We start from the raw sequence: 27,874 nt of genomic DNA on the forward strand, positions 1-27,874 counted from the left end.
TGATTGTTTTACCCTCAAATGTAGAATAATCACTTAATAATAATAACAATAATCACCATATGCTAAATTTCAACATTTGTCCTAATCGCTTACACTATTAATATTGACTTATGTAAAAATTACTATAACCTATATATATATAGTATATTTCATGTTATATACTCAATATTACTTGTATTTTTCTTAGCATTTTGCCTCGAGCAGTAAAAACTCCCGTGTACGTTATTCAGTGAACGCACCATGGCTTGTCAACTGCAGTTGCTATAGAAACGGAGCGGAGCCCGGGAGATAGCTCATGTCTGCTAGCTGGAAAAACAAACGCTGCGTGTTTTGTTAAACATGGTAAGTTTGAACATGTTTAGAGCATGTGCAGAGCATGTTTTCTGTTCGACAGCGACGATACGAACTCATGTTGTTGTTAATAACTTCAGCAGCCGCTGAACTTAACGCACATATAATCACTGGACGTGGGGTAGCTGTTTGCTAACGGAAAACAATTAGCTCAACGCTCAACGAGGTAACAGTTGGACCAACTTTAGGCTCAAGTAAACATGTTTTATTAATGTTTTTGAGTAGTCTAATATACAATTTAAAGCCAGCTTCACAGCATCAGTAACTGGTGGTAACTAACTAACAATGTCCAGTAACTAGGTTAACGTTAGGTGAGCACTGACAGGTAAAACAACATAACTAAACATAGTTAATTAGTCGCTATTTTAACCTTACCGTGTCCAAAGTACGTATATTTTTTACAATATATTATGTATGGCCTGCTGGGATTGTCAGACACTGTATGGCTGACAGATTTGTCTTTTTTTGGTTGACATAATGAAGCATTTGCACCTCTAAAGACATAAGTGCTGGTGTTTATATCAGAAATAATGTATTAATATTAATAGTTTTTGTTACAGCAGCTCCCAAACGGTAAGTTAGATAGTAAATGATAGCAAGAAAAACATTTGAACACTATAGAGGTTTTGATAGTAAAATCCCAAGAAAAAAAAACTTTAACACTATACACTTATAAGATATCCATTTTAACACATGTATAAATAACAGTTAAATAAAACCAGTAACAGTAAAATAAAGTAACAGTGAACTATGCAATATGTAAATCTAAAACCTTATAAAGAATTTAGTCTTTGAGAGACTGTACAGAGAATAAAGTGCTGTATGCATGTGTGGAAGATTGCACTTATGTATTGCACAAGCAAGTTCGATGGCTAGTCTGTTATTTTGAGGGAGGAGTTGTAGAGACTGATGCTCACAGGTAGGAAAGACTTCTTGTGTCCTGAGTCTGTCCAGCACCTCATGGAGTGGGTGGGAGTCATTGTCCATCCTTCTTTCCGACACCACAGTCAGCGAGTCCATCTGCACCCCTACAGCATCACCCACCTTACGAACAAGTCTGTTAATCCTGTATATGTCTGCAGATGTGGCACAAAATATAACTTTCTGAATGATTTTTGTTAAACACAAGAGCAAGAGTGACACGTTTTAAACTTAAATGTTAACACATTTTTCATTACTCATAATGAGACATGTTTAAAATGAACATGAGGTTCAGATTTGTGGAAAGTTTAACGTACTCCATACAATTTATTCTTTGTTATCTGACTCCAGATGTGAAAGAAAGGCAGAACTCATTCATTCATTTATTTAATGGGACCACGTGCAGTATTAAACATAAATGATTACATTTGATGTACTGCACCAGAGTCAGCTTACAGCTACTTTTCATCTGCATCCCTTCGGCGGACACAATTAAAACATAATACAGCACAATAACAAACAGTACAAAGCAAAAAACACACAGGACACATAATACAAAATACAAAGTTACACACGAGCACATAACATACATCCACAATGTCAGTGGCTGCAGAGCTGAGTATCCTTTAGCAGACTTTGTAATTTGGTTTTAAATGTACTGATGGAGCTGCAGCTCTTTATATCTTCAGGTAGGGTTGTGGCTTTCACAGAGAAGGCTGATTGCCCAAATGCAGAGCGACGAAATGTTATGGTACAATCTCGTACAAAGGATGTTCTGAAGGATCTAATAGAGCTTACTGAGCGAGTATACACAAAGTCACGTAGTGGAGGAGGGGCCAAACCATTTAACATTTTATAAACGCGGCACAAATTTGAAAATAATCTAAAATCTAAAAGTATTTTTCCAGTACCCCATAGTGATGGAAATGCATTGGTTTTTTGTCTAGAGTTTTTAGAGTTTGTTTGTATCTGGATTCAAGAGGTCTTACAGTTGTTTCTCCAGCCTGCCCCTAACATGTAATACAATAATGTTAACAGAATTTGCATTACTCATGATAAGTCATGTTTAAAATGAACATGAGGTTCAGATTTGTACCAACTTCATGTAAGTTTAACATACTCCATACAATTTATTCTTTATCTGACTCCAGGTGTGAAAGAAAGGAAGAACTGGTTTTTAGAGTTGCTCACACCTGATTGGTTTAGATTTGGTGACATTGTAATAAAAAATAAAAAAAAAATAAAAAAAAGATAATTGAGACAATGAAAACAAAATTGTTACAGAACATTTGCATGTAACTTTTATTGGTGATTTTTTAAATGTTAGTATTGGACACCCCTGCTCTACATTGAACTGTCAGTAAGTTTGTAACACATGTTTGCATGTTGTGTGTAATATGTTGGATGGTCAGTAGTCACAGTGTGCTACTAACCTACATGAGAGGCACAAACTGGGGCTATAAATACAGTGAAGGAAGCCAAAATGTCTCAGCCTGCTGATGTTAAGCTTGTTGGCTGTTATTAAAAAGTTAGTTTCATTTACACACACTAAAAAGCAGCCATTAAAAACAGTAGCTTGTTACAGACAGAATCTGGGACACTGGTCTTTAGCTAAATAAGATTAAAAACATCAAAGATGGCTCCAATATTAATGTTGTAAATCTGTGTTTGCCAGACAAGACTAAAGCTTATTACTGGATAATTTGTTTGATAGAGGTTGTTTATAATAGTTGGCTGCTCAATCAGAGTCACAAGGTTTCTTCAAGGTAACAATGGCAAGAAGACAAAAAAACCACCTAGGACATGTTGTCCTTCACAGAGACAAACACACAGGCACACCAGGAGCAGGATAAAATCTTACATTCGCCTCACTTTGCAGGAGGAAACTGGACCTTATTATGAGGTAGCTGTCACTTCATAAATTAACTACAGGCAATCGATTGAACTGCTGATCCCTTTTAGTCAACAAGACAAATATAGTTAGATCTGTCGCCACTTAAGTGTTGATATTAGATCATTATAATTGTTAGTCACTGTCATTTCATGACACTTCTTTGCCTTAAATAAGCCTCCATGCTCATAAAATATCTCCAAACACCTTTAACCTTGAGTTTATAAGAGTTCAGACTTACCTCAGCCTGCTACATGACAAAGCTCAGCTCTTTTGAACAACAACTCTGATGCTTCTGGTTTGAATGAACTCACAGAGACACAGTGAAGATCACCTCTACGTTTATTTCTGACACATTATTGTTTACCCTGCAGCAGCAACACAGCTGACAAAAATAGACTTGATGTTCACCGATTTGTAATATGATATATCGGACAGATGATATTATTGGCTGATATTGACCTATCACACACATATCGGTATCGACATATATGTCAGGTTATGTCTATGTACTGATATAAGCAGTTTTTTTTCTGCTATATAATCCAGAAAACTGGTAATATGTCGATGTCACTGCAAAGTTTCTCCAGCAGAGTGCGCAATGATTTACAATACTGAGGCGAGCAGCACAGAGAGGGAAGAAGCAGCTTTCATCAAATTTAACTAGAATTGACTGACAATATTTATTTTAAAGAATATTTAACTTTTGTCAGTAAAGTTATTTGTTTCGGAAAAAAGTCATGTTGCTGCACAAACCACAGAAAATTCACCATATCGGCAAACAGTGAATTTTCATATCGGTTCTGCTGCGATGCATTATCTAACTCAAGCATTTTTCAAGTCTCTGCAAGTTCATGATCAGAGTGAAAACATTGCCTTACAAGAGAGTAGGAAGACACGATCAAAACTGTGCAACATTAAAGCACACATCATAGTCAGCAGTGATATAAATTACATGTGATGTTGAAGTTAATGGGCTAAAACAAACAAAACAAAACATCTGATGTCTCTCCTTCTCCAAGCTTAAAGACTCGTTACCTCTCAAGCTATTTGCATAATATCTGCGACTAAGGCCTAAAGCTGATTGTTATCACACCACAGCTTCATGGTTTCAAAATTAAACCTCAGAAATTGGTTATTTTGTGCCTCATTATTACTCTGATTCGATCTACTCCTTGACTTTATCAGGAGGATCGCTACGCCTTTCTTACTGAGTGGTATGACCCGACTGCAGCTCTCCTGCGGCGCTACCAACTGTTCTTCTACCCCAAAGATGGCTCAGTGGAAATGGTGAGCATTTACTACAGCAGTTAAGACTCTCTGAATATCTTGTTACGTTGGCTGCTGCTGTGTCTTTAGGCCAACTGTAAAGGCAACGTTACTGTAACTAGAATTTAACAAGATTTGTAGCCTCAAAATTGAATATTTTAGGAGACTTTTAGGACAAGATGTTTGTTCTTTTTATGTATTTTTATGTCAAATTATTGTGAATAGCATGAATAAAATCTTTGCTCACATTTTAGGGATTTCTCAAGTGTTAAAACTACCAACTTGTTTATTTATTTTCTTGCAGTTTGATGTCAAAAACCAGCGAATATTTTTGAGAAGGACCAAGTACGACGACCTCCACTCAGAGGACCTGTTCATTGGGAATCGAGTGAACGTGTTCTCACGACAGCTTAATCTGATCGACTATGGAGATCAGTACACAGCAAACAAACTTGGCAGCAAAAAAGAAAGGTATGATTGTCTGACTTGTGTGCATTGTCTTCTCTGGTTACACGCCTCACAGCCTTAGATGCTTGTCACGCAGAATTGGCCGTTAAACAGCCGCCAGTCAGGATTTTTTTTTACCATAAAAGTAAGCAATATGACTTTGTTTGTATGTGTTAACTAACTTTAATCATGGCTGAAGCTGATGACTCATATTTTATCTGTAATTTATTCGTTTTTCGAAGAGATACGAAACCAACACACACACACACAATGTTTATTTGTTTTGTTCCCAAAGCATTTCCCAGCTAACAAAATAAGCCACTCAAACTATGCACAAATAAATTAGAGAATTGTAAATAAAACTAAATCAGGCAATATTTGCTTGCTACCCATTTGAGGCATTGAGGCACAAACACAGCCCTGCACACTATAAACACATCTGAGAGTCTTTCTGTTATGTTTCCCATTTATCTGTCAGACTGTCAATCCATTTTTCTCCCTTTTGTTCCAGAACTCTCGCTTTGATAAAGCCAGATGTAGTTACCAAGATTGGAGATGTCCTTGAACTGATATACTCCAACAACCTGATTGTGACCAAAGCCAAAATGACAAAGCTTACGTGGTAAGGTCAAAGCTGTCGCCGCTGAGAGCGTCTAATAATACTACGAGTCACACTGTGGTGTGATGTATCGGACAAACTCCTTCTTGTGAGAGAGGGAGACACTGTTGAAACTGTTTGGTGCTGGTGCCCTCACAGAAACAGATGGATGACTGTGCTTTCTCACACACATTAGGGACATATGGCGAGGCAAAGTGGCAGACGAGGTTGGCATTTAATTAACAGTTTTATCAGGTGCTCGTTCATGGTGTAATTATCAAACCCATCTCAGTCTCAGATATAGCAACGAGTGTAATGAGCACTTTTCACTTTCACATCTGATGCTCGGGTTCCTGATAATGCTTCTGTGAACATCAGGTAAAATATGAATGCCAGACTATGCGAGATATATTTGTACATTGTGGTAGTTTAAAGCAATAAATCTAAATATATAAAGCATATGCTACCAGATTTAAATGCTGTATATAGAATTGTCAAAATAACTATAATAATAATAATGATAATAACAAAACTAATAATAATAATAGCTGACTAAATCCTAAGTAAATCTATTTTCACCATATTTAATATGATATAGATTACATTGCATCTGTTTTCAGAAACATCTGGTGGTATTATAGTAAGTTGGGTTACCCGATAAAAAGGTCTAACCATTCTAACCAAGCCTTTTTCCAAGTTTTACATACATACATACATATACCCACCCATAGCTTTGTCTTTCTCACGTTTGTCCATAATATGTCCATCCACAGTAAATTACAAATTGTTTATATACAAAAGAACCAAGGGATCTTATGTTTCTATTATTCACATCAACGAAAGGGAAGTCGCACTAAGCCTCAGTGCAGTCATACAAAGTCTGCTCGCTTTGAGGTTATAAATTAAATCCATTTATTTCAAATCAGGTAAAATTTTGTCCCTTTGAACATGCAAAGAATAAGTCAACTTTTCCATTTTTAAATATTTCCAAAATTGTCTCATACCAATCATCCAATGGAGGTGGTACTGGACTTAGCCACCTTCTAGTGATTGATTTTTGAAAGCCTGCAGCAGCTTTGTGTCCTTTCTCTGTTTCAAAAACAACATGTGTCTAACTGCACTTTTAAAGCCTTTATTACATCCTAGTGGAGGAATGCTGGGTCTGAAAATACTAAATTCTGTCCGAAAATGTGTATGTTTTTGATTGTTTTTAATTGCACAATTAAAAATAATTTCCCCCATAATTCTGAGGACATGGCATCAATGTCCTTGGTGGTGAAATGTTCTTTTATTTTAATATTGTCACCACAGAACTGTTGTTTTTTTCCCCAAATGATAAAGAAGCTAAAACCTTACACCCATCTCATACAGTTGATAGACAGTGATGACCTCCGTGACTGTCTTTGTCAGTAGTTTGATACGTATAGTTCACATTAAGATAATTTGGCCAATCATTAACAGTTTATTGTTTTCTTACATTACAGGAGCCAAGCAGCAGACTTTTATGTGGAACATCAGTCAAAGCCTTTCTTCAGGTGAGTGCCTGTAAATGATTTGCCAGTTTTGAGCAAGTGTGATCCAGCAGAGAACATTTCTGGCAGCCGGCCACTGTCATTAACAGAACCTGTGACTCTAATCCTGATGACTTTGTAGCGACATTTAAACATAGTTATTAACACAGCCGACCTACTGTTGCTAAGAATTCATCTCCTATGGATGAGTTATTCCGCGGCTGCTCCATTTTGCAGTAACCTGGTGCAGTTTGTATCCTCGGGCCCTGTGGTTGCCATGGAGCTGATGGGTGATGAGGCCATGTCTATCTGGAGGAGGCTCCTGGGACCTGCAGACTCCACTGTGGCGCGGAAGGAGGCACCGCAGAGTGCCCGTGCCCAGTTTGGAACAGATGGCATCAAAAATGTTGGACATGGCTCTGATTCACTTGCTGCAGCAGCTAGAGTAAGGATGGGAAGCTAGCCTGTTAGTTCTCATGATGCTGTACGTGCCCTGAATGTGCACCCTGTGCTCCACATTCCTGATCATGATGATGATGATGATGATGATGCACTCTAAATTGTTTATATTGTGTTTGTTTTTCTTTAGGAGCTAGAATTCTTTTTCCCATCCACAATTGGCCACGGTCCCTCGAACACAGCCCTCTACACAGACTGCACATGCTGCATCATTAAACCTCATGCCATATCAGAAGGTAGGGAGCCTACACCTCTCTATTCACAGCCAACAGATATTTATGTTATCTGTTAACTGTCTGTTGATATATTTCTAAGTTATGCAGTTGCAAGCCTTTCAAGTCTCTTCCCTTCCACCTACGGCTGTTACCGTGTTTGTGTCACACAGAGGTTACCAAATTTGGCTTTGGATTTTTCCAAATCCCTGCCCTGATCCCTGTTCACGGAGCATGCCACTAGAGCTCTGACCTGTGAAATGTGAAATTCTCCGGACAGGGCTGAAGTATGCACACAGAAAGTTGTTGACAGGAGGAGAGGACAGACCTGGCCTCGTTGTTCTGGATATATAAGCCCAAAAGCTCAGCACGTTCCTACGTGAATTTTATTTCATCTTTATGTCTGATTTAAGTGCATATCCTCAATTTGTTGGATTCAGGTTAATATTTACTTTCCATCTTTTCTTTCTTTCTTTTTTTGTTTATGCATGCGTTCAAAAACACTTGTGTACATAACATCATGTCATCTGTTGCAAGGTACCGTGGAAAAGAAAACATCACACTGGCCAGGTGTTGTGCAGGAAACACAGGCCGACTTTATAAAGAAATAATTACATAACATAATAACACAAAAAAATAATGACATAAACCTTTTGTTCCCTGTTCACACCTGAAACACGCACTCTTCACACGATACACAAACCAGGAAAAACAGTCTTTGTCTCCCCACTACCATCACATCACGCACTTTGAGATCCCGCCTCTCTAGTTCAAACTGGCCTATCAGGATAGAACAGAAGAAATTATTACTTTGCTTGTACCAACAAGTCTTCAGCGTATAACTAAAGGTCATAAACAGGTTCTGATTTATCATGTTTTAGAAATAAACTTAACTCCAGTGTTGGCTACCACTCTGCGTCTCTCTCATCTGATATTGTAACTAACTGACATTTTGATGGGAGATGCACATTCTTGCTTGCAGTGTTTATTTAAAAGGAACTCTAAAAACAACATGAATGAGCAGCAGAAATGAAAGCATTCATTTCTTTCCCATGACAGGACAACGACGCCTGTTAAGGTGTGATGGGACGACTTTCTGCCACACCTAACTGGAATGAATCCACCATTAGTGTGGTTACTGTAGTTGCACCTGTGCTTTTCCTGCTATGACAAGTTGAAATGTTTGGCGTGAGAAAAGTTTACGAGATCCATTAAAACACTATGGAGGTATGGGCATGCTGCGTTTTGCTGCAGGGCACAATTGAGCAACAGTTGAACTCACAAACTGACTGTAAAATTAAATTCCTCATCTGGATCTTTGAAATAATACCCGTGTTAATCATGATAATCTGCATCTTTTATTCTCCACACTCCAGTGGTGTTCTCATTTCGTCTGAGTCAGTTTACTTGTGTCAAAATCTCTCTCATGTTTCTCACTTAGCTTTGTCCGTAACAAAACACAGGCTGTAACCTGCTGCTTGTTCAGTGCGTTATTGTTGACTTAAAGAACTATTAATGATGCATGCATGCTCTCTTCCTGAGCGTATGGTACATTTTATTCAGACTTTACTGCTGGAGTCCTGTATCTGAGGAGGAGCTGATGTAACCTCACAATGTCAGCCCACAAATATCTCTGTGCTCGTTGAGGTCTGGCAGCTTAAGAGGCATTTGCTCTCAGCAGACATAATTTCAAACAGGCTGTGCCGTCTACAGTAAGACTGACAGTTATTTTGCTCACAAGACGAGCTCATGGCAGCTTCATTAACACTCCCAGCTGAACTGCCAAAAGTCTTCTGATAGTGAAGTTGGAAAGAGATGATGGGCAATCTAAAAACTTTCTGAGCAGATTTTGTGGTGAGAAAGTTGCTTTTAAATCTACAATAACTCATTTTAACAAGTTGCAGGAGATTTTAGAGGCAGGAAGCGTCACCCTTAATGATTCGTTAACTGGTCTAGAGTCACGCGTTACCCCGCTGCTCATTGGGCTACCTGTAGCAGCCTGCATTAGATTCAAATCACTCATGCTGCCTACAGAGTAGTTTCCAGTACTGCACCCACTTATTTGAATTCCCTTATACAGGCATATGTTACGACTCCTGGCTCTGCCCCCCGTACACTCAGGGCATTTCAAACTTTTTGTGGATTCTGTTGTTCCCTGTTGGTGGAGTGTCCTATCAGTTCCTACCAGATTCGGGGCGTCCCTCTCTATCTTTAAAAACCTCCTGAAGACCTCCAGCTCTTCAGAGAGGACCTCGTCTCCAACAGCAACAACAACTAGACATGCTAAATCTGTCCCCCTCTACAACTCGATTGTATGCGTGTAGTACTCATTGCTGCAGTCCTTGTTGCTCTGTACCTTGATTGTTTCCCTTTTATGTAAGTTTCTTCGGATAAAATCGTCAGCTAAATGTAAATGATGTAATGTAAAAGCTACAGGTATTGTAGTAAAAATCAAAACCTGAGCTTGTGTGTTGTTATTTTTCTTGACAAAAAGATTTGGATAATGCCTAAATTGTTCAAATTATAGTACTGTCACAATGTGACATCACAGTGTTTACTCTCAGATATCAGGTGACACCTTTGGTCTGAGCTAAAAATAGCAACGGTTTGGTCAGCTGAGCTCAAACTGGGATTGTCGGTCAGTTCAAAGACAGACGGTGACAGAAAGCTCGCTCTGATTTCCCTTGAAGATCACTCAAGAGGGCAAATTACGCTTCAGCCACGTGTCCATGATGCAGCCAATCACTGCGGCGACAAAGGACGTCGTGGCTGGGAATGCACTCAGACATGACTGGAATAGAGAAGCTTCTGTTGCCAGGCACCCAGAATAGGATCTCCTAGCAACAGCACCAGCTGCTTTTAGGAGCTGCGCTGAGTGTGTGTGCCTATCCGAGGGAGGCTGCCGGCTGCTGTCTGGGGAGGGCATAGACGACTCAGGACGTGGTTATTGAACTAATACACCCATAACTGGACTTTGACCCAACGATTACCCAGATGAAGAGAAATTCACCAGCACTCACTGTCATACTGAAAGTCATGATTAGACAGCGGCATTTAGAATAAATGGAAAATGTTGATGCCTGGTCTTCTGGGTACATGCGCTTTATCAGGATGTCAGACTGAGATTATGAGACTGGCGCCTCTTTCATTTCTATGTGTCTGCAGCAGTCTGACCTTCACCGTCACTGTTTCACCTTCGTCACCATATTTACAATAACGTATGGCCACAGTGACAAGAGGTACAGCCTTGTATCTCGCTCTCTAAAGCGTTGATCGCGCTGAGAAATATAATGTCTCCTCACCTCTTACAGACAGGACATTTGTAAGACAACCTCACCGTCCCAAAGGGAACGCTACAATCCGAGGTCGCTGCAGGACGAGATAACATTTATGATGCACGCAGCTTAATTGTGTCTGCTGCTACAGAAATTCTTCAGTTAGGATGACATTGAAGAGTTTATCATGGCACTAAAACACACTTGATGATCTGTAAACACAGAGATCATAAAAGCTCATAGATATGAACAGCTTTGATGTGTTTGCAGGTCTGACGGGGAAGATCCTGAACTCCATATCTGCAGCTGGATTTGAAATCTCAGCCCTTCAAATGGTAAAGACTTAACAAATAATTATCATTTCCTCGTGCCGTGCTCTGTCATATATTCATGTAACCAGTACATGCACTGTATTGACTTTGTCTGACCTCATCACAGCGACCTCTCATCATTTACAACAGATGTGATTCTGGGCCGTGGGACAAAAATAAATCAATCAGGCTTTTATCACTGTAACCACACGCAGAGCCTGTTGTACATTAATGGGAATAAAATAAGTACATATTAGCAATTCATGCAGTGCCTCTCAGGACATGATTTCATATCCTTGATGTTCCTAATTCATTAGTAAGTCATTTCTTTTATGGAAATGATTGAAGATCTCATGTAGTAATGGGGCTTGTTTTTTCTTTTCCCAGTTTAACGTGGACCGGGCGAACGCAGAAGAATTCTTTGAGGTTTACAAAGGCGTGGTCACAGAGTACCCCGTGAGTATGAACACGACACTGTTGTGCCATCATAGCACGTACCTGCATCGTGGTTCTGTCAAGTGTTACTTTTGTTGAAAATAAAAACACAAGCGCCGCCCTAATCGTTTGTAAAGATCTTGAAGTGCTCACACAGATTTAGTTCATACCCAGATATTTGGAGATGAGTCATTGCGTGTACATTTATTGATTTGAGCAAAGACAAGACAAAGTTTTGACTCTTTCCTTCTCAGAGTATGGTGACCGAGCTGTGTTCTGGGCCCTGCATGGTCCTGGAGATCCACGGCACAGACGTACCACAATCATTCAGGGAATTCTGCGGACCCGCCGATCCAGTGAGTCAAATAATGTTAACTGTTAACTGCTATTATCTCATTAGATTATTGGATCTAAAATGTCAGCGGTGGCAAAAATCAATACATCATCTGCTGATAATTATCCATCCGTCGTCCTCCTTTTGAAATTAGTTTTTCCAATGCCCTTGACGTCAAAATACAGAAACAGCTAAGAGCTAAAACTAATACAGTCTAATACAGCAGTAAATCATGTTTCTAACGTTTTATTGTGATGTATTATATTTAGTCAACCCTCAGAGATAATATTTCTCTTATATTTTGGAAATGAAGCTGTTTCTGTTGCCGTGTGTTTGGTCGTTTGGCCCCGAAAAAAAACAAGTGTTATTTTTCAGCCACTTATGTGGCGCTCTCTCTCTCTCTCTGCATTTAGTTTTTACTGTGTGATAATCAGCCTGGCACACATCTGCTGAGAAGTCATTAAGCCTGGCAGCTGGAAGCCAGATGACTGAGTGAGCTCTCATATTTTTTAATATAAACTGAGCTCAATATTTGCTTTCACGCACACCTGTTGGTCAGTTTTGGAGAATCCTGAATCAGATAACATAAAGCTTGCGCGGAAGTGGAGACTGTTATTTTAGTCCACGTGTAGTGTACATCATAAAGATTTTGTGGCTCTGTGATTAGATAAAAACTTGGCCTGGTGTGTGTGTGTGTGTGTGAGCGAGAAGCAGCGCTGCAGGGCTATGCCAGTGCGTGATGTGAAATCTAATGATAAGACGCTCTGCCTCCAATCACTGCGAGAGACTACACACCTGCACCGTTTCCCTACAAGCTCAGCAGAGTTGTACATGACTCAGCTGTCAGTCTTGTTAAAAACAGTTTTAGACTTTTCGTGTCTTTTTATTTTCATTTTTTTCTGATTTGTCATGCTTTCTGTCCTTCATTCTTCTGTCGTCATCGCTGTCAAAACGTTGCTGCCATTGCTGCCACAAAGTAGGAAAAGGCTTACTTAATTGGCCAATGATTTCCAGGTCACGTGACACCACATCACTGCTCACTGATGCCAAAATAATTAAGCCTTTGCCACCGCCCTCGGTTGTTTTATTAGTTACCCTCCCCAGATCTGCCTCCGTTTTGGTTTATTACCCTTAAAGCCTGTGTGTGTATGTGTAGTGTTTTTGTGATTTCAGTAGCATGCAGGGGTAAAATCACAGTTACAGATTATAAATGAATTACCAGGAATTGCTTGGACTGTTTTTCTTATTGCTGTTATAAATAAAACGAGGAGGCTTCAGTGTATACGAGGGGAAATGTATAAAGATGTACTTAAGGCTGCTGCTCCTGCTCTCTTTCTCATTCAAGCCTCACTAACCTCTCTGATTGCTTCAGTCTTTACTGACTAACCGGGAGGTCAACCAGTTTCATCACTCCGTGACCTCAGACTCGCCTCAGTATTGTCTGACAAATAACCTAAACCTTTGCACTCCCACTCCTCAGTGCAGATCATTTGATACATAAGATAAATGGAAAGTCCCAGCAGCACTGAGAGGAAAAAAAAAACTAGACTAGATCAGCGCGTTCGAGGCGAATCATGAGGTCACCGCCGGGGCACGTGTGTGTCCGTGTAACATTGTTGTGCTAAGTACCAAAGTACAGTACGTTTTCTTGTCAAAAGCGGCGTGTAAAGACATTCCAGACGTTATTATCAGATGACAGATTGGACTGGGCAAACACTGTAAGGCCAGACTGTATGAAGAGGTCAGAATGTTTATTAATAGTTAAGGGCTACTGATTAATTCCAGTTGACTGAACACTAATCTGTAAACAACACAGGTCTTGTGTGAATAAACACATGACTGTGCAGCTTGTATGGCCGGATTAAACGACCTGAAACACACTTTATCATATTAGTGCTGACAGCAGATCAATTCGACTGTAATATTCCCTCGTAGAAAAGGGCAGAAGCATCAAAATATCTGACACAAGATCTACAACGCCTCTAACTAGGCGTCGTATATCTTGCGGTAAAGGATCCTCTCATGTATTCACACCTCCACAGCCCTTAGCTGCCCGGCGCTGCACTCACTGAGTCACGAGATTGTGCTCTGTCAGTCTTGTGATGTGTCCTGATATCAGGGTGGACAGACACAACGGTCCTCTGTTAACCGGCGCTGACCCCAGCCTGTGCTCTACACCCTCTGTTTTATTTTCTTAGAGTTTGTGTATAATATACACTTCCCCTTTAAATCCACAGCTTAATAAATTATTGGTTTCACTCTCTACATGTAAGCAGTGCTCGGTGGTCACAGCCTCACTTACAGTAGATGATGAATGTGTGTGTGTGAGATGATCAGATAGACCTGAACTTCCTGTTACATGGAGATACTCTGCCTACATCATGTCGTTAAAAATATGCTATTGATTTTTGACCCATCTTCGTAATGCTTTTTGTGGATAACGAGATCAGTTGTCCCTGGTGACCACCGCGCTAAATATAGTCGGCGTGTAGTTACTTCAGAAGATGCATCTGAGTAGAACAGAAATATACCCTGATCACACAAATTAATATTCTTTATCTAAAAACAATAAAGTGTTGAAGCCAAGGGTTCAAAGATATATTTTGCTGATAGGCTTAGATTATTTCTTTCTTAATCTTTATATAGACTAGCAATAAAAGAGGCAATGTGCTAACAAATAGTAGTAGTAGTAGTAGTAGTAGTAGTAGTAGTAGTATATGAGCTGGGCACCACGTGCTGCAAGACACTTAAATCAATGTTGATGCTGTAGTAATAAAAGCATAAAAGGCAGTATGAAGTCATAAAAACACAAGAAATAAGATCCAACCCACGATAAGATGACTTATAAAATAAGATACAAGAGTTACAACCTTATTGATTACAGTCTAGGACACTGTGAGACATTTGTCTCATCAAAAATAAGAACGCTCCATGAGCCATTTGTACTACGTGCACACTTTAAAAATGTATATGTGGCGGCAAGACGTGTATTTTTAGTTTCTATAAGTTTTGTTTTATAAAAAACAAACCAGTCAGAACTACATAAATGTTGGAGTTTGGGCTATAACTCCAACTCTTTGTGACAGTCAAATTGTATTTTCACGAGTTTCCGAGAATTAGGTGGAGCTTTTTTTTTTTACTTTAGTATTTTAAATGTCTCCTGCAGTTTTTCACTAGCATGTAAATATATGTGTACACTGTGTGTTTGGCGTAACGATTCGATAGCTCACGTCAGCATGGTCGGACAGTCAGCGGTGCGTGAAGGATCAGACGTGAGACCTTTCGATCGCCGGGTGGTCATGCAACCACGAGGTCACTCTGCCCCTGCCATTACTGTCAACAAAAGCCAGCAGCAGTTACGTGAACGTCAGTCCAGCAAACTAGAAGACTCATTAAAATCAAATTAAACTCTCACTGCAGGCCACTCATGGGTAACTAATGCAATTACAGAGAGCAGTGCTTTGCAAAGAATTCTTTTATCACTGAGTAAATCGCCCCTTAATTTCCCGTCTTTGGTTTTCGTCTCATGTAGCATGGAGCACTTAAACAACAGGCCACTGCCTGAAGAGGACTGTCTCCCTGTCCTGCTATTGTTTCTTCTTGTTCACCTTCTCTCTGACTGATACATTGCGATTGATGCTTACAGTTATACCGGTTAGCCAGATGATGGCACTTAAAACCACTGGTAAAGTTTAAAGCCTAGTTTTGAGTTTTTGTAAACTCCTGTGGTGCATCGCTGGACAATACAATGACTCAATTTGACAATTACAGTAGCTGAACAAACGGTTTGAATCATAACACCTCACCTCTCATCTGATAATGACACTGAGGAGAGGCTACAGTAGAACAAGTTTACAGACACAGCAGTGCTTGAGGCTAAATGCTAACAGCAGCATGCCTTTAATAAGCAGCATTCCTGCTACTCTCATCATGTAAGAAGGAGCGCTACCACAGGTCCTTCATTCCAACAGCTGTCAGACTCTTTAACACCAGCATGACTTCATGACTTTTTCTATATATTTCTTATTTATGAATAATATCTTATTCACCTTGTGTGACAAGTTGCTGTGACAAATGAATTTCCCCAGTGTGGGATCATTAAAGTCTATCTTATCTTAGGCTTGCAATGGCAAAACTAACACGCTGATGCTAAGCAGATATTATTTTTATCACTACCACCACCTCACTTGCTCACTCACTAGAATGTAAGTACAGCAGAGGCTGGTCGGGATGTCATTAGTTCTAGTATTTGGTCGTAAACGAAAGTTTAAGACAAATTGAAATATTGGCCGGTGATCACCAGAGTGAGCAGGATTCATCAGCAACAAGATTCACGCCAAACATCTAGTAGTAGTTGTTGAGATATTTGAGTGTTTGGTTCACCGACTGGCACAGTCATAACGCCATTGGTCGCCATTTGACAGAAATCATCGCGGTTGCATTTGTTGGTCATCTTGAATGATCTAAAACGTGCCGTGTCAGTACTAGTGATATAATTTTTCATAAAACCATACAGTGTTTTACAGTTGAACCTTTACATGTGAATGCATTTTTAATAATTTCTTGGTACTCTTGTATTGTTGTCCAACTCTCTCCCTCAGGTATTAATATACGATTATTTACCAAATTTACCCTTTACGATGCATCACAAAGGAATTAACCCATAGTTAACCCCTAGTTCCCAGACGATCCACAGTTCCCATGATCCTTGAACCTTGCAACATTTTTTTCTTTCATAGTCGATTCAGCGTTGTGTAGTCGAATCATTTGACTTGTTTTCCGCAGGGCTTTTGTTTTAAGCGACGATGAATGGCCCCATAGGGGAGAGCTCGGCTGATTGATGACCCTGAATCCTGTTTCTGCCTTTTTATGTGCACTCTCATAAACCACACAGGGATAAAGAACTTGTCATAGGAAATGTTTCCCTGCTGAGAAACACAGTTGGAGTGTTTCCTCAACAAAACGTGAGACCAAGCAAACCTTAGCCACGCACCCTGTTACATTGTTCGATTCTCTTAGTCGTTCATTTTGATCAGTTTTAAATATTTTCACCATATTTTGACCCTACTGCTCAAATCAGATAAAATATCACGATTTACCTCCCAATGTATCAAATATTACATAATTACTACATGTTATATAATGTTTGCATTCCTTCCTAGATTTAATAGTCATCTTGGTGAACTAATTATTCGCATATTGTCTCTCCCTTGATGGCGGACCCTGTGGGAGGGTTGTATTTCCTTGAGAAGCAAAGGGCAAGAGAGGCCGGCTCTGACCTTGGGAGTGTCTGATGTTGAAAGGAAATAGACAGACACTGGAAATACAGCTACTGCTGCCTGGAGAGAGGCAATGAAAAGGAGAACTTGGTGTCTCTTGTTGTTGAGTGAGCACAACATTTATGAATTGTGAAATGTAAATGGGAGGCAGCGGTAATGTATCCCACCCTTCAGTCTGTGAGTGTTGGGTCACTTCCTCTACAGGATCACATGTTCAGTTGCTGAGTAATCACTTAGTAACAACACAAACCGTACAGGATGTTCAGTTTTTAAACTCCACCATAATCATCCACACAGGACTCGATGTTTGTGTCACTGAGCTGAATGCTAATAAGATGATGTGTCCCATGTTTTCGTCAGCGAGGGATTCACAGCCAGGATGTTCTCATTCAACAGGAAATCTCACGGCATCTTCGTCCAGCCACATTGCGTGCTCTTTATGGCAAAGACAAAGTGAAAAACGCAGTCCACTGTACAGACCTCCCGGAAGACGGCGTCCTGGAGGTGGGTGCTACGTCACATAACACACAGACACACTCACACAATGTCCTCTCCTTGTCACGCAGAATACACCCACGTTATTTCATCTCTAGGTTTCCTCATTGTCTTCCAGTTCCATGCATAAATAACTACCTTGCGTTTAGCCAAGAACAAAACCCCCGACTCTGTGAAGCCGTGTCTTTAGACGAGTCTCATGACTCCGCTCTGTGGGCTGGGGCAACCTTGGCTCACACTGGTTTTGAAGAGAACAAGAATGGCAGAGGAATTTGAAACAAACCCATTGTTTTGCAGGGAGTGGGTCTGACCCATCAAGCGTCATTGTTCAGGAAAACTCCTGATCTGTAGCTTGGACAAATGCCTCCTTGTTAAACATTAGCCTGTGCCTGACTGAGCTGCCATTTTCCTCCAGACTGGAACATAGTGGCCAATAAAGGGGCTTGTGCAGAGGAGAATTTACTCTGCGAACTCTCACAATGTCACTATTCTGATAGCAAACAGGAAGCATCGGCTGATACTTTGATGTTGAAGTCTAATTCAGTTTTGTTTGTTTTTTTAACAGGTGCAGTATTTCTTCAAGATTTTGGACGGATGAATGCAAAGAAGAAAACGTGTAACTACATATTCAAAGACTTCACAGTTGACTCATTTTTCTGTTTATTGTTTCAGCCTTATGCAGATTAAATAAAGTGACAAGAGCAGACTCCTGACAAGTGTTTTGATCTTCAACATTGAATTAAGTATTTTCACACCAACTAAACATCTTATTACATGGGATACTGCATTGCCTCTGATATTCTCTAACCTTTTGACCAGCGACTTTGGTATTGGATTCATACATTAAACTTTGAAAAAAATGTACAACTGCATAAATATAAAATTCTTCCACCATGAAAATGGCTAAAACATTCAATAGTAAGTAGCATCACGTCATGTGATGTCTCCAGCAAAACAGATTTCAAAGCACTGAGTTGCCACTGTTTCCATGGAGGTGACAGTCTTCTAGGCTGGACCCACAAAGCTCTACACTATCAATTAAGAATGAACAGATGTAAGAGTATCAAACAGAAATGTCATCAAACCATAACCTACAGCTAAAAGGTGAACAACAAAGAAAATGTGTACAAATGTATCCTTCCACAGTCAACTTGGATAAAGAAACACACAAAAAAACAGATTCCATGGAGCGCAGTCATTTACTCAAACATGGGCCTTAAAGGTTCAGAGTACCATGCTAGTATTTCAGTTAGTCAGAGCACATTAACACACACTCCACACACTCACATGTACTAACACACCTGCACACAGACACGAGCGCACGCACACACACCTTGGACCACTAAAGCTGACATAAGACAGGAGAAGAGATTACAACAGGACTATAGACTACAGCACTGGACACTCCAAAAATATATAGAAACCACATTAGGGTGAAATACTTTTGGGGACAGAAACACAGCTCGCTACACGTCAGTAGTGGAATTGCAGTTTTACAGTAATAGATGAACACATCCCATGGCTCAAGGAATATTTTCATTTACAGTAGAATAAATATTTGCTATTGCTACTCTTGTATTTTACATTCTAACCCTCGACAAACACACAGAAAAGCTAGTGTAAAGCACACAGATTAAGTGTAGGTCCTGTATATTATGAATGTTCAAAGACTAGTGGTGTTTATCTGAACTCTTTTTTTATTCTCTACATTTTATTTGTTTCAAAATGAGAGTGCTCGTCATGGCTGAGGTCACGATTTGATTGTGAACTTAATATCGAAACGTCCTTGGTAGCGGTCTTTCTCACTGTACGCGATGTTTTCTCCAAATGCTTTGCACTCAACACGCAGCTCCTGATCCAAAGTGAGGTTGGTGAACTGAATGGCCACCAGTGGCTGCAGGTACTGGGGCTGCAGCAGTTTACCGTAGTACGGGTAGTACTGAAGAGGAAAGCCTTCGCCCATGCCAAAGTACTTGATCTCTCCGATTTTGCCTTCATCCTCATCTCTCTGCGAACATAACAGTTGGATTTAAAATCTAACATTTCTACAGCACAGCCAAATATTCTAGCATACATGTAAGAATACATCATGGCCAGATGTTGTCATATCGGACGTACCTTGTTTTTGCAGTAAATGGGGATCAGGTTGGGCTGAGCTTTGGCCTGCAGAGGCTCTGGGAGTGACTCATTGCTAGAGGGAGCCTATAAAAAAGAGAGACTGGTTGATGAACAACATCCTGAGCAGATGGTTATATTAGGTTTGATATCAGGCTGGCAATGTGTGACTTAACATGGTGCGCCTCTCCTACAGCTTAGTGTGATTAGAGTTTTTTTAGAGCAATATTGAAGTAAACGTGTGGAACAGCAAACTAACTTTTCGATAGCTGCTAATTCTGATGAGTAATTTGGTTACATAAATGATCGTGAAATTCTTTAAAATGCCATTTTTTGTGACTAATAAGTAGGAGTACTGCATATAACATTGTCTGAGCTACAATAGAAAGTTTAAAGGTCCGCTGTGTAGGATTTGGTGCCACCCAGAGGTGTGGTTTTCACCCTTCCTTTCCAAGTGTCTAGAAGAAACTATGGTGACCATGAATCTTTCCCAAAACAAAAGCAAAAGGCAGACACCCCAAATCTTTAATACTGGACCTTTTAAGATTAAAAGGATAAAAATGCATTCTTTCTTTTTCTCTTCTTTCTCATCAAAATCTGGTGCCTACATTACGCACAATGCTGCCAACTCAAGTGACATTAAAACAGAAAAATCAATCACATCCAACTTTAGATTCATGTACTGTAGAGCGAGTGTGCCAGTAATAAAGATCAAATGTATTGCTACTGGAGGAGGCTGATTGACGTTCCCAGTTATGTTTCAACATTTTTCACACTGCATATCTAAGATGTTTTGTCATCAGATCGGTGAGTCACATCGGTTACCAGATATTTTTATGAATGTCTGAATCGTTCTCTGTCACATTCAAACTTTACTGGTTTTACAGCTATGTTTTATTATATGTTTGTTTATTGTGTCAGTGTCAATACAGCTGTAACTACAAAAGCTATAGCGCTGTTAAATGTGCAGTAAACCTACCTTTGGTCTGAAGAAGACAATCCTGTTGAGCTTGACAATGATGCAAGGCTTTCCCTCATTGAAGCCAAAATGGGGATCATCCACCCCTGAGCAGCTACCGAGCAAAGACCTGCGGAAACGGCAGACTTTTTTCTGAGTTGTGTCGGCCTCCAGAGGTCCACGATCCGTGTACGGGCGAGGAGAGTCTAATGGTACAAAAATTAACAATTAATTAAGACAATTAAAACGAATTCAAGTATTATTGTAGCCTTTCTTAGATTTAAATGCATAAATATGAGGGACAAATGTTGACTTTTATTACATATGCATAAGTCCCTGTATGATGTACTTGCCTCCACAGTCTTCAAATTTCATCTGATCAGTCTGGCGGTCATCGTCATACTGTCTAAGGAAAGTCTTCATGCTGTCCGTGTACTTCTTATATGACCCTTCATCAGACTTAGTGAAAGCAATTTCAGATTTCTCTGAGCGTGGGGTGTGTGATAGACCTGAAAAACACAATATTGTTTTGATGAGAAACTATAAAATGAAGGGGGAAAAAACACAATATAAAACTGACAGAAGCTACACTGTATCATGTGATCTGAACCCAAAGAGAGTCTCTGGTCTATTATCTTAGGACAACACACAATGTAGGGTCTTGGGGATTTCCTCAGATGGTCTCTGTCAGCTCTTTTTAGCAGTAATTTTCCACAGACCTCATGCACAAGGCCTCAGTGAGGCGTGGCATGAGGAGAATGAGATGAGTGAAAGGAAACATGACATTTATGAACCTTTTCCCAGCTTCACTTCTCGCTGAGCTGATCGTTTTTGTTGTTAGTTTATGAGCAGGATTGGAGGCATTTGTGCAACAGAGAGAGAGAGAGAGAGAGAACTAACATTTAGTCATTTGAATTTCAGTGGTGGCTTGTGAAAGTTCACCAATCCCCTGCCCCCACCCATCCACTCTCACGTGTGTGTCTCTCACAATGGAAACTTTTAGCCCCAGAGTGAGAGGCGGGCTTTGAGCTCTGAAGAAAAAAAAAAAAAATCTAACTACTCTGCTTCCTTTATCTTGCCACTACTGGAAACTCGCTTCTGCTCAAAGCGCTGCACACTTGTATCTCTGCCAGGCTACTCTTTGACTGTCAACAGTCGTGGACGCTTGACAGACAAAAATGGCAGGCAAACTGGCCCGTGTGCATGAAGCCAGTCATTTACAATGAATGCTAAAAATATCGCCAAGGCTAGAGCATGTGCTGTGCAAACAAGTACTGGCACAACAAGAGGCAGAAGAAGAAGGCTGGGCACTGCACCGTCTTCACGCTCGAAGAAGAAATTTCGAAACACTTGCTGTGTTTGTTTTCACAGGATTACAAATTTCTCTGCAGAAAAACAAGCTTAGGGTCCCTGAAACTCTTTTTCAAAGTATAAACTACAAACAATGGCTGCCACACGTGTGTATATATTTAAACATGCCGGCTGTGACACAATCATAGCACACATGAATTGCTTTAGTCTCAATGGGTGTAAGCTACAGCAGTTCCCCTGTAGCCTGAGGGAGGAAACATTGACTGGCTGAGAGGAGTGAAGGACAAAATGGCTGAACCTATCTAAGGTCAGAAAGACTCCTGATAGAGTAGCTGCTTAAAGGCACACCCCAACAGTCATTTTTAACTACATGAACCACAGGCAGCCACATCATCACGGAGACTTGGCCAAAAGTGCAACAGAGCCCAAACCAAAGCTACTCTCTCCCTTACAGCCATTCACGTTAACTCATGAAGCTGTTACTGCAGCAGATCACTCAAATACATAAAAAAAAAAGGGTGAAGATTATATTTACCTGGAGGGGCGACTCTGTCTTGATAAGTGGGCTTGTAGTTACTTAACGTGAGCAGCAGTGCCTGGATGGTCCCGACGAATATTCCAGCCAAGCATATGTAGAAGATCACGTAGAACGAGATGATTTTAACTGTAGGGAAAGAGTACATTTCATTATTAATGTAAAATGATTAGAGCTGCAACAGGAGCTCCAGTACTTATAGAGCAAAACATTCCTCAAATGTGAGTATTTGCTGCTTTTGTTTGTGTTAATCTGACATCTTGAAACAGATTTTGATTCAGAGATATACTTATAACATAAGGAACAAAAAGTTTCATTACGCTCAGTTCCCTTCTTGAATTTCACGTGCCAGATAATGTGGTTTGTGGCCTTTAACTCTGAACTGCATTCACGAGCCAAGAAAATAACCTTGGGAGTTGCTTTAATAGATCCTTCCACACAGTATGATCCCATTCTCTTCTCATTGTGGAAGCCATTTTAGAACAATGATGGGGGGGTTTTCACCTAATTTAAAATTTACTCGAATTATGCAACAGCAGGAGGGCTGCACTTCCAGTTCAACTGGATGAGTCACCAGTCCTTCTTGTCAGCGCCAAAGCCACTTCTCACGCAGACCCTTCCCCCCACGGTGTCACTACTTGAAAAACATTAAAACACTAAAACACTGTCCTCGCCGACGTGAACAAAAAGACAAACAGTCAACAGAAATTAGCATTTCTAGTTCGTCTACTTTAAGTACAGTTCAGTGAGGAGTTACATTAATATTTAAATGTGTAGTAGATCAATACTACAAGAAAGTAAGGGTAAAGTAAGTTATACCAGTGAGATGTCTATCTTACAACCCATGTTAAATTACAGTTTAGTTTACAGGTGTAATTTGAATATATTAACATATATTTTGAATTGATGGAAAGAGCTGAAATTCTGTATATTTATGTTTCTGTTAAAAGTAACACAGTGGCTTAAAATTTAATTCATAAAGTCTTCTACAACTACTACTTCTATCTTTAAATAATAAAATCTTATCTGGCAAACAATAAGAGCCATCTTCAGGCTTCAGATTTTGCCTTCCTGAACACAGACAAAAAAAATTTACCCGCCAGTTTTACATCCAAATCAGCCACTGCGAAACCAGTTTGGCGGGTTGATAACAGGTTCAACTGTACAACCCTGACTCCTCCAATAGGCCACAGACAGAGAGAAGTGGCTCACCGGGCCTGCCCTCTCTTCACGCCTTGTGTTACTCTGTTATTGTGAGTTTTTGCATTTAAAAACAAAGTGGCCCACATGGGCAGCACATGTGAGCTTTATTACTGTACATAAGAGGCTGTTTGTCTTGTACCACAGCTACAAAAGCTCAGGCATCTTATACACTTTCTCCACTTAAAAAAAGAAGTCAAAAACACTAGTAAAACATCTGAATGAATGTTAGTAGATTTGTAGATTTGATTTCCAACATGGCTACAGCTGGTCACAGCACCGGCTTCCAATGCAAACGCACAGCGAGCTATTTTCTAATGCAAGTCAGCAACCATGGCTGGAGGGCTGCGAGATGCACCTGTTGAGAGGGGAAACTATAGACGGACACTTGCGCTGACGGGCTGTGTAGGATTACAATCGCGTGAAGTGATTTCTCGAGGATCAGCCATCCGAGGACAGAGAAAAAAAAAGTACCAATAAAGCTCCTTGTTGTGTGGGTGGGTGAGTGGCATTTGCAAAACAAATTACATTTTTTACAGATGGATGCAGGTGAAATTCAGGTGTGCCACATGGCTCGAGGTTACAGGTATTGTTAACTATTTGAGGGCAGTTTAGTTTTAACATTTCTGAGCTGGTAGATTTGTAAAGTCAGTGTGAGGTGGGCATGGGATGATGTGGACCTTTAAACACTTTGCAGCCAGAATATATCAACAACACTGCTTGTTCAGAGGCATGTTAAATAGCAGAGAAACTGGCCTAGTGGTGGTGAAAGGCAAGAGTTTTGAATGGAGAGCACCTCCCCCACCATCACCAACACCATCACCACCACCACCCCGACTGCCGCAGCATGTTGTGAAAGGGGCCATCACCACACTCACACCTCACTGACGTCTCTTCACTTTTTACTGACGGTTTTTTTTTTAATAGTGTTGTGGCAGCTCTGTACTGAACCGTATTCATCGTAGAAAAGACGCATATTTTTTCTTTTTTTGTTTTACCGTTAGAGGAGAAAAGTGAGCTCCACATGTCTCAGACACGGACACTCATTTCCTGCTTCGCATATCGAAGACAGAAGGGTTATAAATAGTTAATACCAAAACATGATTGATTGATTTTAGTGAGTGATTTTATCTTTCATTTGGGGGGGTGTACGGGCGGGTCGTGACTGTGTCTAATCCGACTCAAGGGCACAGACATACCTGTTGCTTTTAGAGCGAGCACCGCTCCTCCGCTTTTAGTGAGTGCGACATCAACTCTGCCCGGCGACAAAGACCAACACTTACCCTGTTACACACGCACACTAACACACCGACCACACGACCGGTGTGACATTTTACTACACTATTACGAACGTATATTCATCCTGAAAAAGTGTGCTCCTCTAAGTTCGCCATTGTGCTAAGACACGGACACAGCCGCAACATTACTGTGATTTTTCTTCTTCTTCACCTCTAAAAATGACATGAGCTTTTTTATTTGGGCTTTAAATGATTAATAAAAAGGCAAACACATGCCGACCAGTTTCATTCCTTTCGTGAAAAAAAACAGGGGAGATGGAGAGAGAGGGAGAGAGAGGGGCGGCCCTTGAGACATGTGAGTCGTGATCTGTTCCCCGGCACCATGTTGCCAAGCGGTGTCTGGCCGAACCCGGCTGTGCTTCACACAGGAGGAGGAGGAGGAGGAGGAAGAAAAATGGCATTTATACTTGTAGTTAAACGGTTTACTGAGTTTAGTTGGTGCTCTATAATGGCGTGTAGTTTATCCTATCAAATCAACAGCCACTGCTGACCGCATTAGGCGAGCATTGTCTCCGTCTTAAAGTATTGAAAACAGTGTTTAAAACGATTATAGCTGGATCCATTAATCTTTGGGTTTGAGTGAAAGGAGAAGAAGGAGGGGGGGGGGGGCATAACCGAGCCCCCGTGTAAATGTATATACACAAGAGCCAGAGATTATTATTCTTGAGAGGAATAAAAATAAAAATAAAAAAAATGTCGTGTTAGTCTTCTACTTAGAAAAAAAAAAGAGAGTGGACTTGTAAGTGAGGCAACCAAATCCAACTTTCACCATCTTGCTTTGGTGAAAATGAAAAAGTCCTGGCCCACCACCACCAGCACTACCACCACCACACACACCGTCCTTCAAGATGACCTTTTCATAAAGGACGTTTATTAATGAATGTGGGCTACGCCTTGCCTAACATTGTTCATTTCCTATTGCAACGTATTAAAACTTGAATCTGCCATGTTTGAACCAAACGGAACAAACCATTTATAGCGAGTTAATTGATTTTTTTGTTTTGCCCCCTATTAATAATTAACCTTCTACTTTATTCGACCTGTGGCATGTCTACTCGGGGTAACTTTGTAAGATAACGTTTGGGCTTTCACATTTGAGTTTACTTTCCAACACACACACACACGCACACACGCAGAAGCCTCCATTGAAAAACCGAAGTCACGACGCAGCATGTCAAAGGCAGCGAGATCTAACAGGTGCTGTCTGTACAGTCAGGAAATGGAGAAAGACAGACAAGACACACGGAGACAGAGAGGAGGGGAAAAAATAAAATCAAAAATCCCCCCTCGGGGGCTCCTCAAACTGTTTCCACGCTCACAGCCAAACGGTGCTACATCACTGTTTGACATCGTCGTGTCTTAACTCCAAAACTGTCTCGACGTTCAACGGTTGAATTAATGGAGACTGAGTACTTACACCAACTGCAGCCTGTTCGTCCTAGAAACTCCCTCTTCTCTGAATTCCACAGAAACGTCCTCCATCCGCCGTCACTGTCTTTATTTCCCGACATGTTAACTCCCGGTGATATCCCACCTTTTGTTGTTTTTTTTTTGTTTTCTAAACGGCGGGTTTAGTTTCTTAAGCTAAGAGACTGTTGACTGTCCCTCACAGGAAAAGCGAAAGGACAGTTTCGTACCCGGCTCAACCAATTGTACCACACACAATTTATCTCTCGGGGAAACCGACTCCGCCTGCAAACTCCCGCAATAAGTTACCCCCCTGAAGAGGGAGGGCTGCGGCCAGCAAATCACAACCGTCCGCCGCTTTTTGCGTAACGAAGAGAGGAGGGGGGGCTGGTCGCTACATGCTAACCTATAGCACGCTAATGAACGGCACAGAGACACCGACAGAAACCTTCCGACGGTTGACGAAAACGGTTTAAACGATGCCGGTGCCATGGTAACCTACATGTTCCACGTCCCTACACTCTAATGTAGGGGACGAGTAACGGTCGAAAATGAGCTAAATTAGCAACAATTAGCTACATTTACTGAAGTATTGATAATCATGTACTCTGCTATTAAAGGTGAATACACTATCTTCCATTAAAACGAACTGATTTCAGCCATATTTAGCAAGTTAAGTTTAATACAACAGTTGGTTTTTGAAAGATAGGTAAACTTTTTTCTACTGAATAAACTGATTTTTAGCTACAATTACCCTTCACCGCATACCAACAAGTTAGCTTAATCCAACAGTTGGTTACTGAAAAATGGATTAGCTATTTTCTACGAAGTAAAATGATTTAAACTGTAGTCTTCACTACATACTAACAAGTTAACTTAATACAACTGTTGGTTATTGAAAGATAGGTAAACTTTTTTCTACTGAATAAACTGTTTTTTAGCTAGAATTACCCTTCACCACATACCAACAAGTTAGCTTAATCCAACAGTTGGTTATCGAAAGGTGGATTAACTATTTTCTATGAAGTAAAAAAATGATTTAAACTGTAGTCTTCACCACATACTAACTAGTTAGCCCAATCCAACAGTTGGTTATTGAAAGATGGGTGAACTATCTTCTACGAAGTAAACTATTTTAAACTATATTTAGCCTTCACCACATAATAACAAGTTAGCATAATCCAGCAGTTGGTTACTGGAAAGTGGATAAACTTTTTTCTTTTAAATTAACTGATTTTAGCTGTCACAAATACACACTAGCC

General features: G+C 40.4%; 2 protein-coding genes across 3 annotated transcripts; one reads left to right on the forward strand and one right to left on the reverse strand.

Annotated features, from left to right (window-relative positions):
• Positions 1-217: 217 nt before the first annotated feature.
• Positions 218-18,701, forward strand: nme7 (NME/NM23 family member 7). Of its 2 annotated transcripts, none has more exons than XM_019275362.2 (12): positions 218-342; positions 4,352-4,453; positions 4,737-4,903; positions 5,391-5,501; positions 6,962-7,012; positions 7,226-7,433; positions 7,578-7,683; positions 11,205-11,269; positions 11,633-11,701; positions 11,935-12,036; positions 17,654-17,797; positions 18,354-18,701. In XM_019275362.2, the coding sequence occupies exons 1-12, from the start codon at positions 340-342 to the stop codon at positions 18,384-18,386; spliced, it is 1,161 nt and encodes a 386-aa protein (XP_019130907.1). In that variant the 5' UTR covers positions 218-339; the 3' UTR covers positions 18,387-18,701. The 2 variants fall into 2 exon arrangements, with proteins under 2 accessions (XP_019130907.1, XP_010751218.1); XM_010752916.3 differs by having other exon boundaries at positions 17,690-17,797.
• atp1b1a (ATPase Na+/K+ transporting subunit beta 1a) lies at positions 18,436-27,057 on the reverse strand. Its single transcript, XM_010752915.3, has 6 exons — positions 26,623-27,057; positions 22,708-22,836; positions 21,215-21,370; positions 20,883-21,067; positions 19,907-19,990; positions 18,436-19,796 (listed from the first exon to the last, which is right to left on the reverse strand). The coding sequence occupies exons 1-6, from the start codon at positions 26,714-26,716 to the stop codon at positions 19,539-19,541; spliced, it is 906 nt and encodes a 301-aa protein (XP_010751217.1). The 5' UTR covers positions 26,717-27,057; the 3' UTR covers positions 18,436-19,538.
• Between the last annotated feature and the right edge of the window lie 817 nt (positions 27,058-27,874).

The sequence above is a fragment of the Larimichthys crocea genome, chromosome XVII (assembly GCF_000972845.2).
Source record: "Larimichthys crocea isolate SSNF chromosome XVII, L_crocea_2.0, whole genome shotgun sequence".
Lineage (NCBI taxonomy): Eukaryota > Metazoa > Chordata > Actinopteri > Sciaenidae > Larimichthys > Larimichthys crocea.

Coding starts and splice junctions, on each gene's coding strand:
- atp1b1a (XM_010752915.3), bottom strand. CDS start 26,716: ATGTCGGGAAATAAAGACAGTGACGGCGGATGGAGGACGTTTCTGTGG. Junction 21,371..22,707: donor AGACAGAGTCGCCCCTCCAG/GTAAATATAATC, acceptor TGTGTTTTTCAG/GTCTATCACACACCCCACGC. Junction 19,991..20,882: donor TTGTCTTCTTCAGACCAAAG/GTAGGTTTACTG, acceptor TCTTTTTTATAG/GCTCCCTCTAGCAATGAGTC.
- nme7 (XM_019275362.2), top strand. Junction 4,454..4,736: donor AAGATGGCTCAGTGGAAATG/GTGAGCATTTAC, acceptor ATTTTCTTGCAG/TTTGATGTCAAAAACCAGCG. Junction 4,904..5,390: donor CTTGGCAGCAAAAAAGAAAG/GTATGATTGTCT, acceptor CTTTTGTTCCAG/AACTCTCGCTTTGATAAAGC.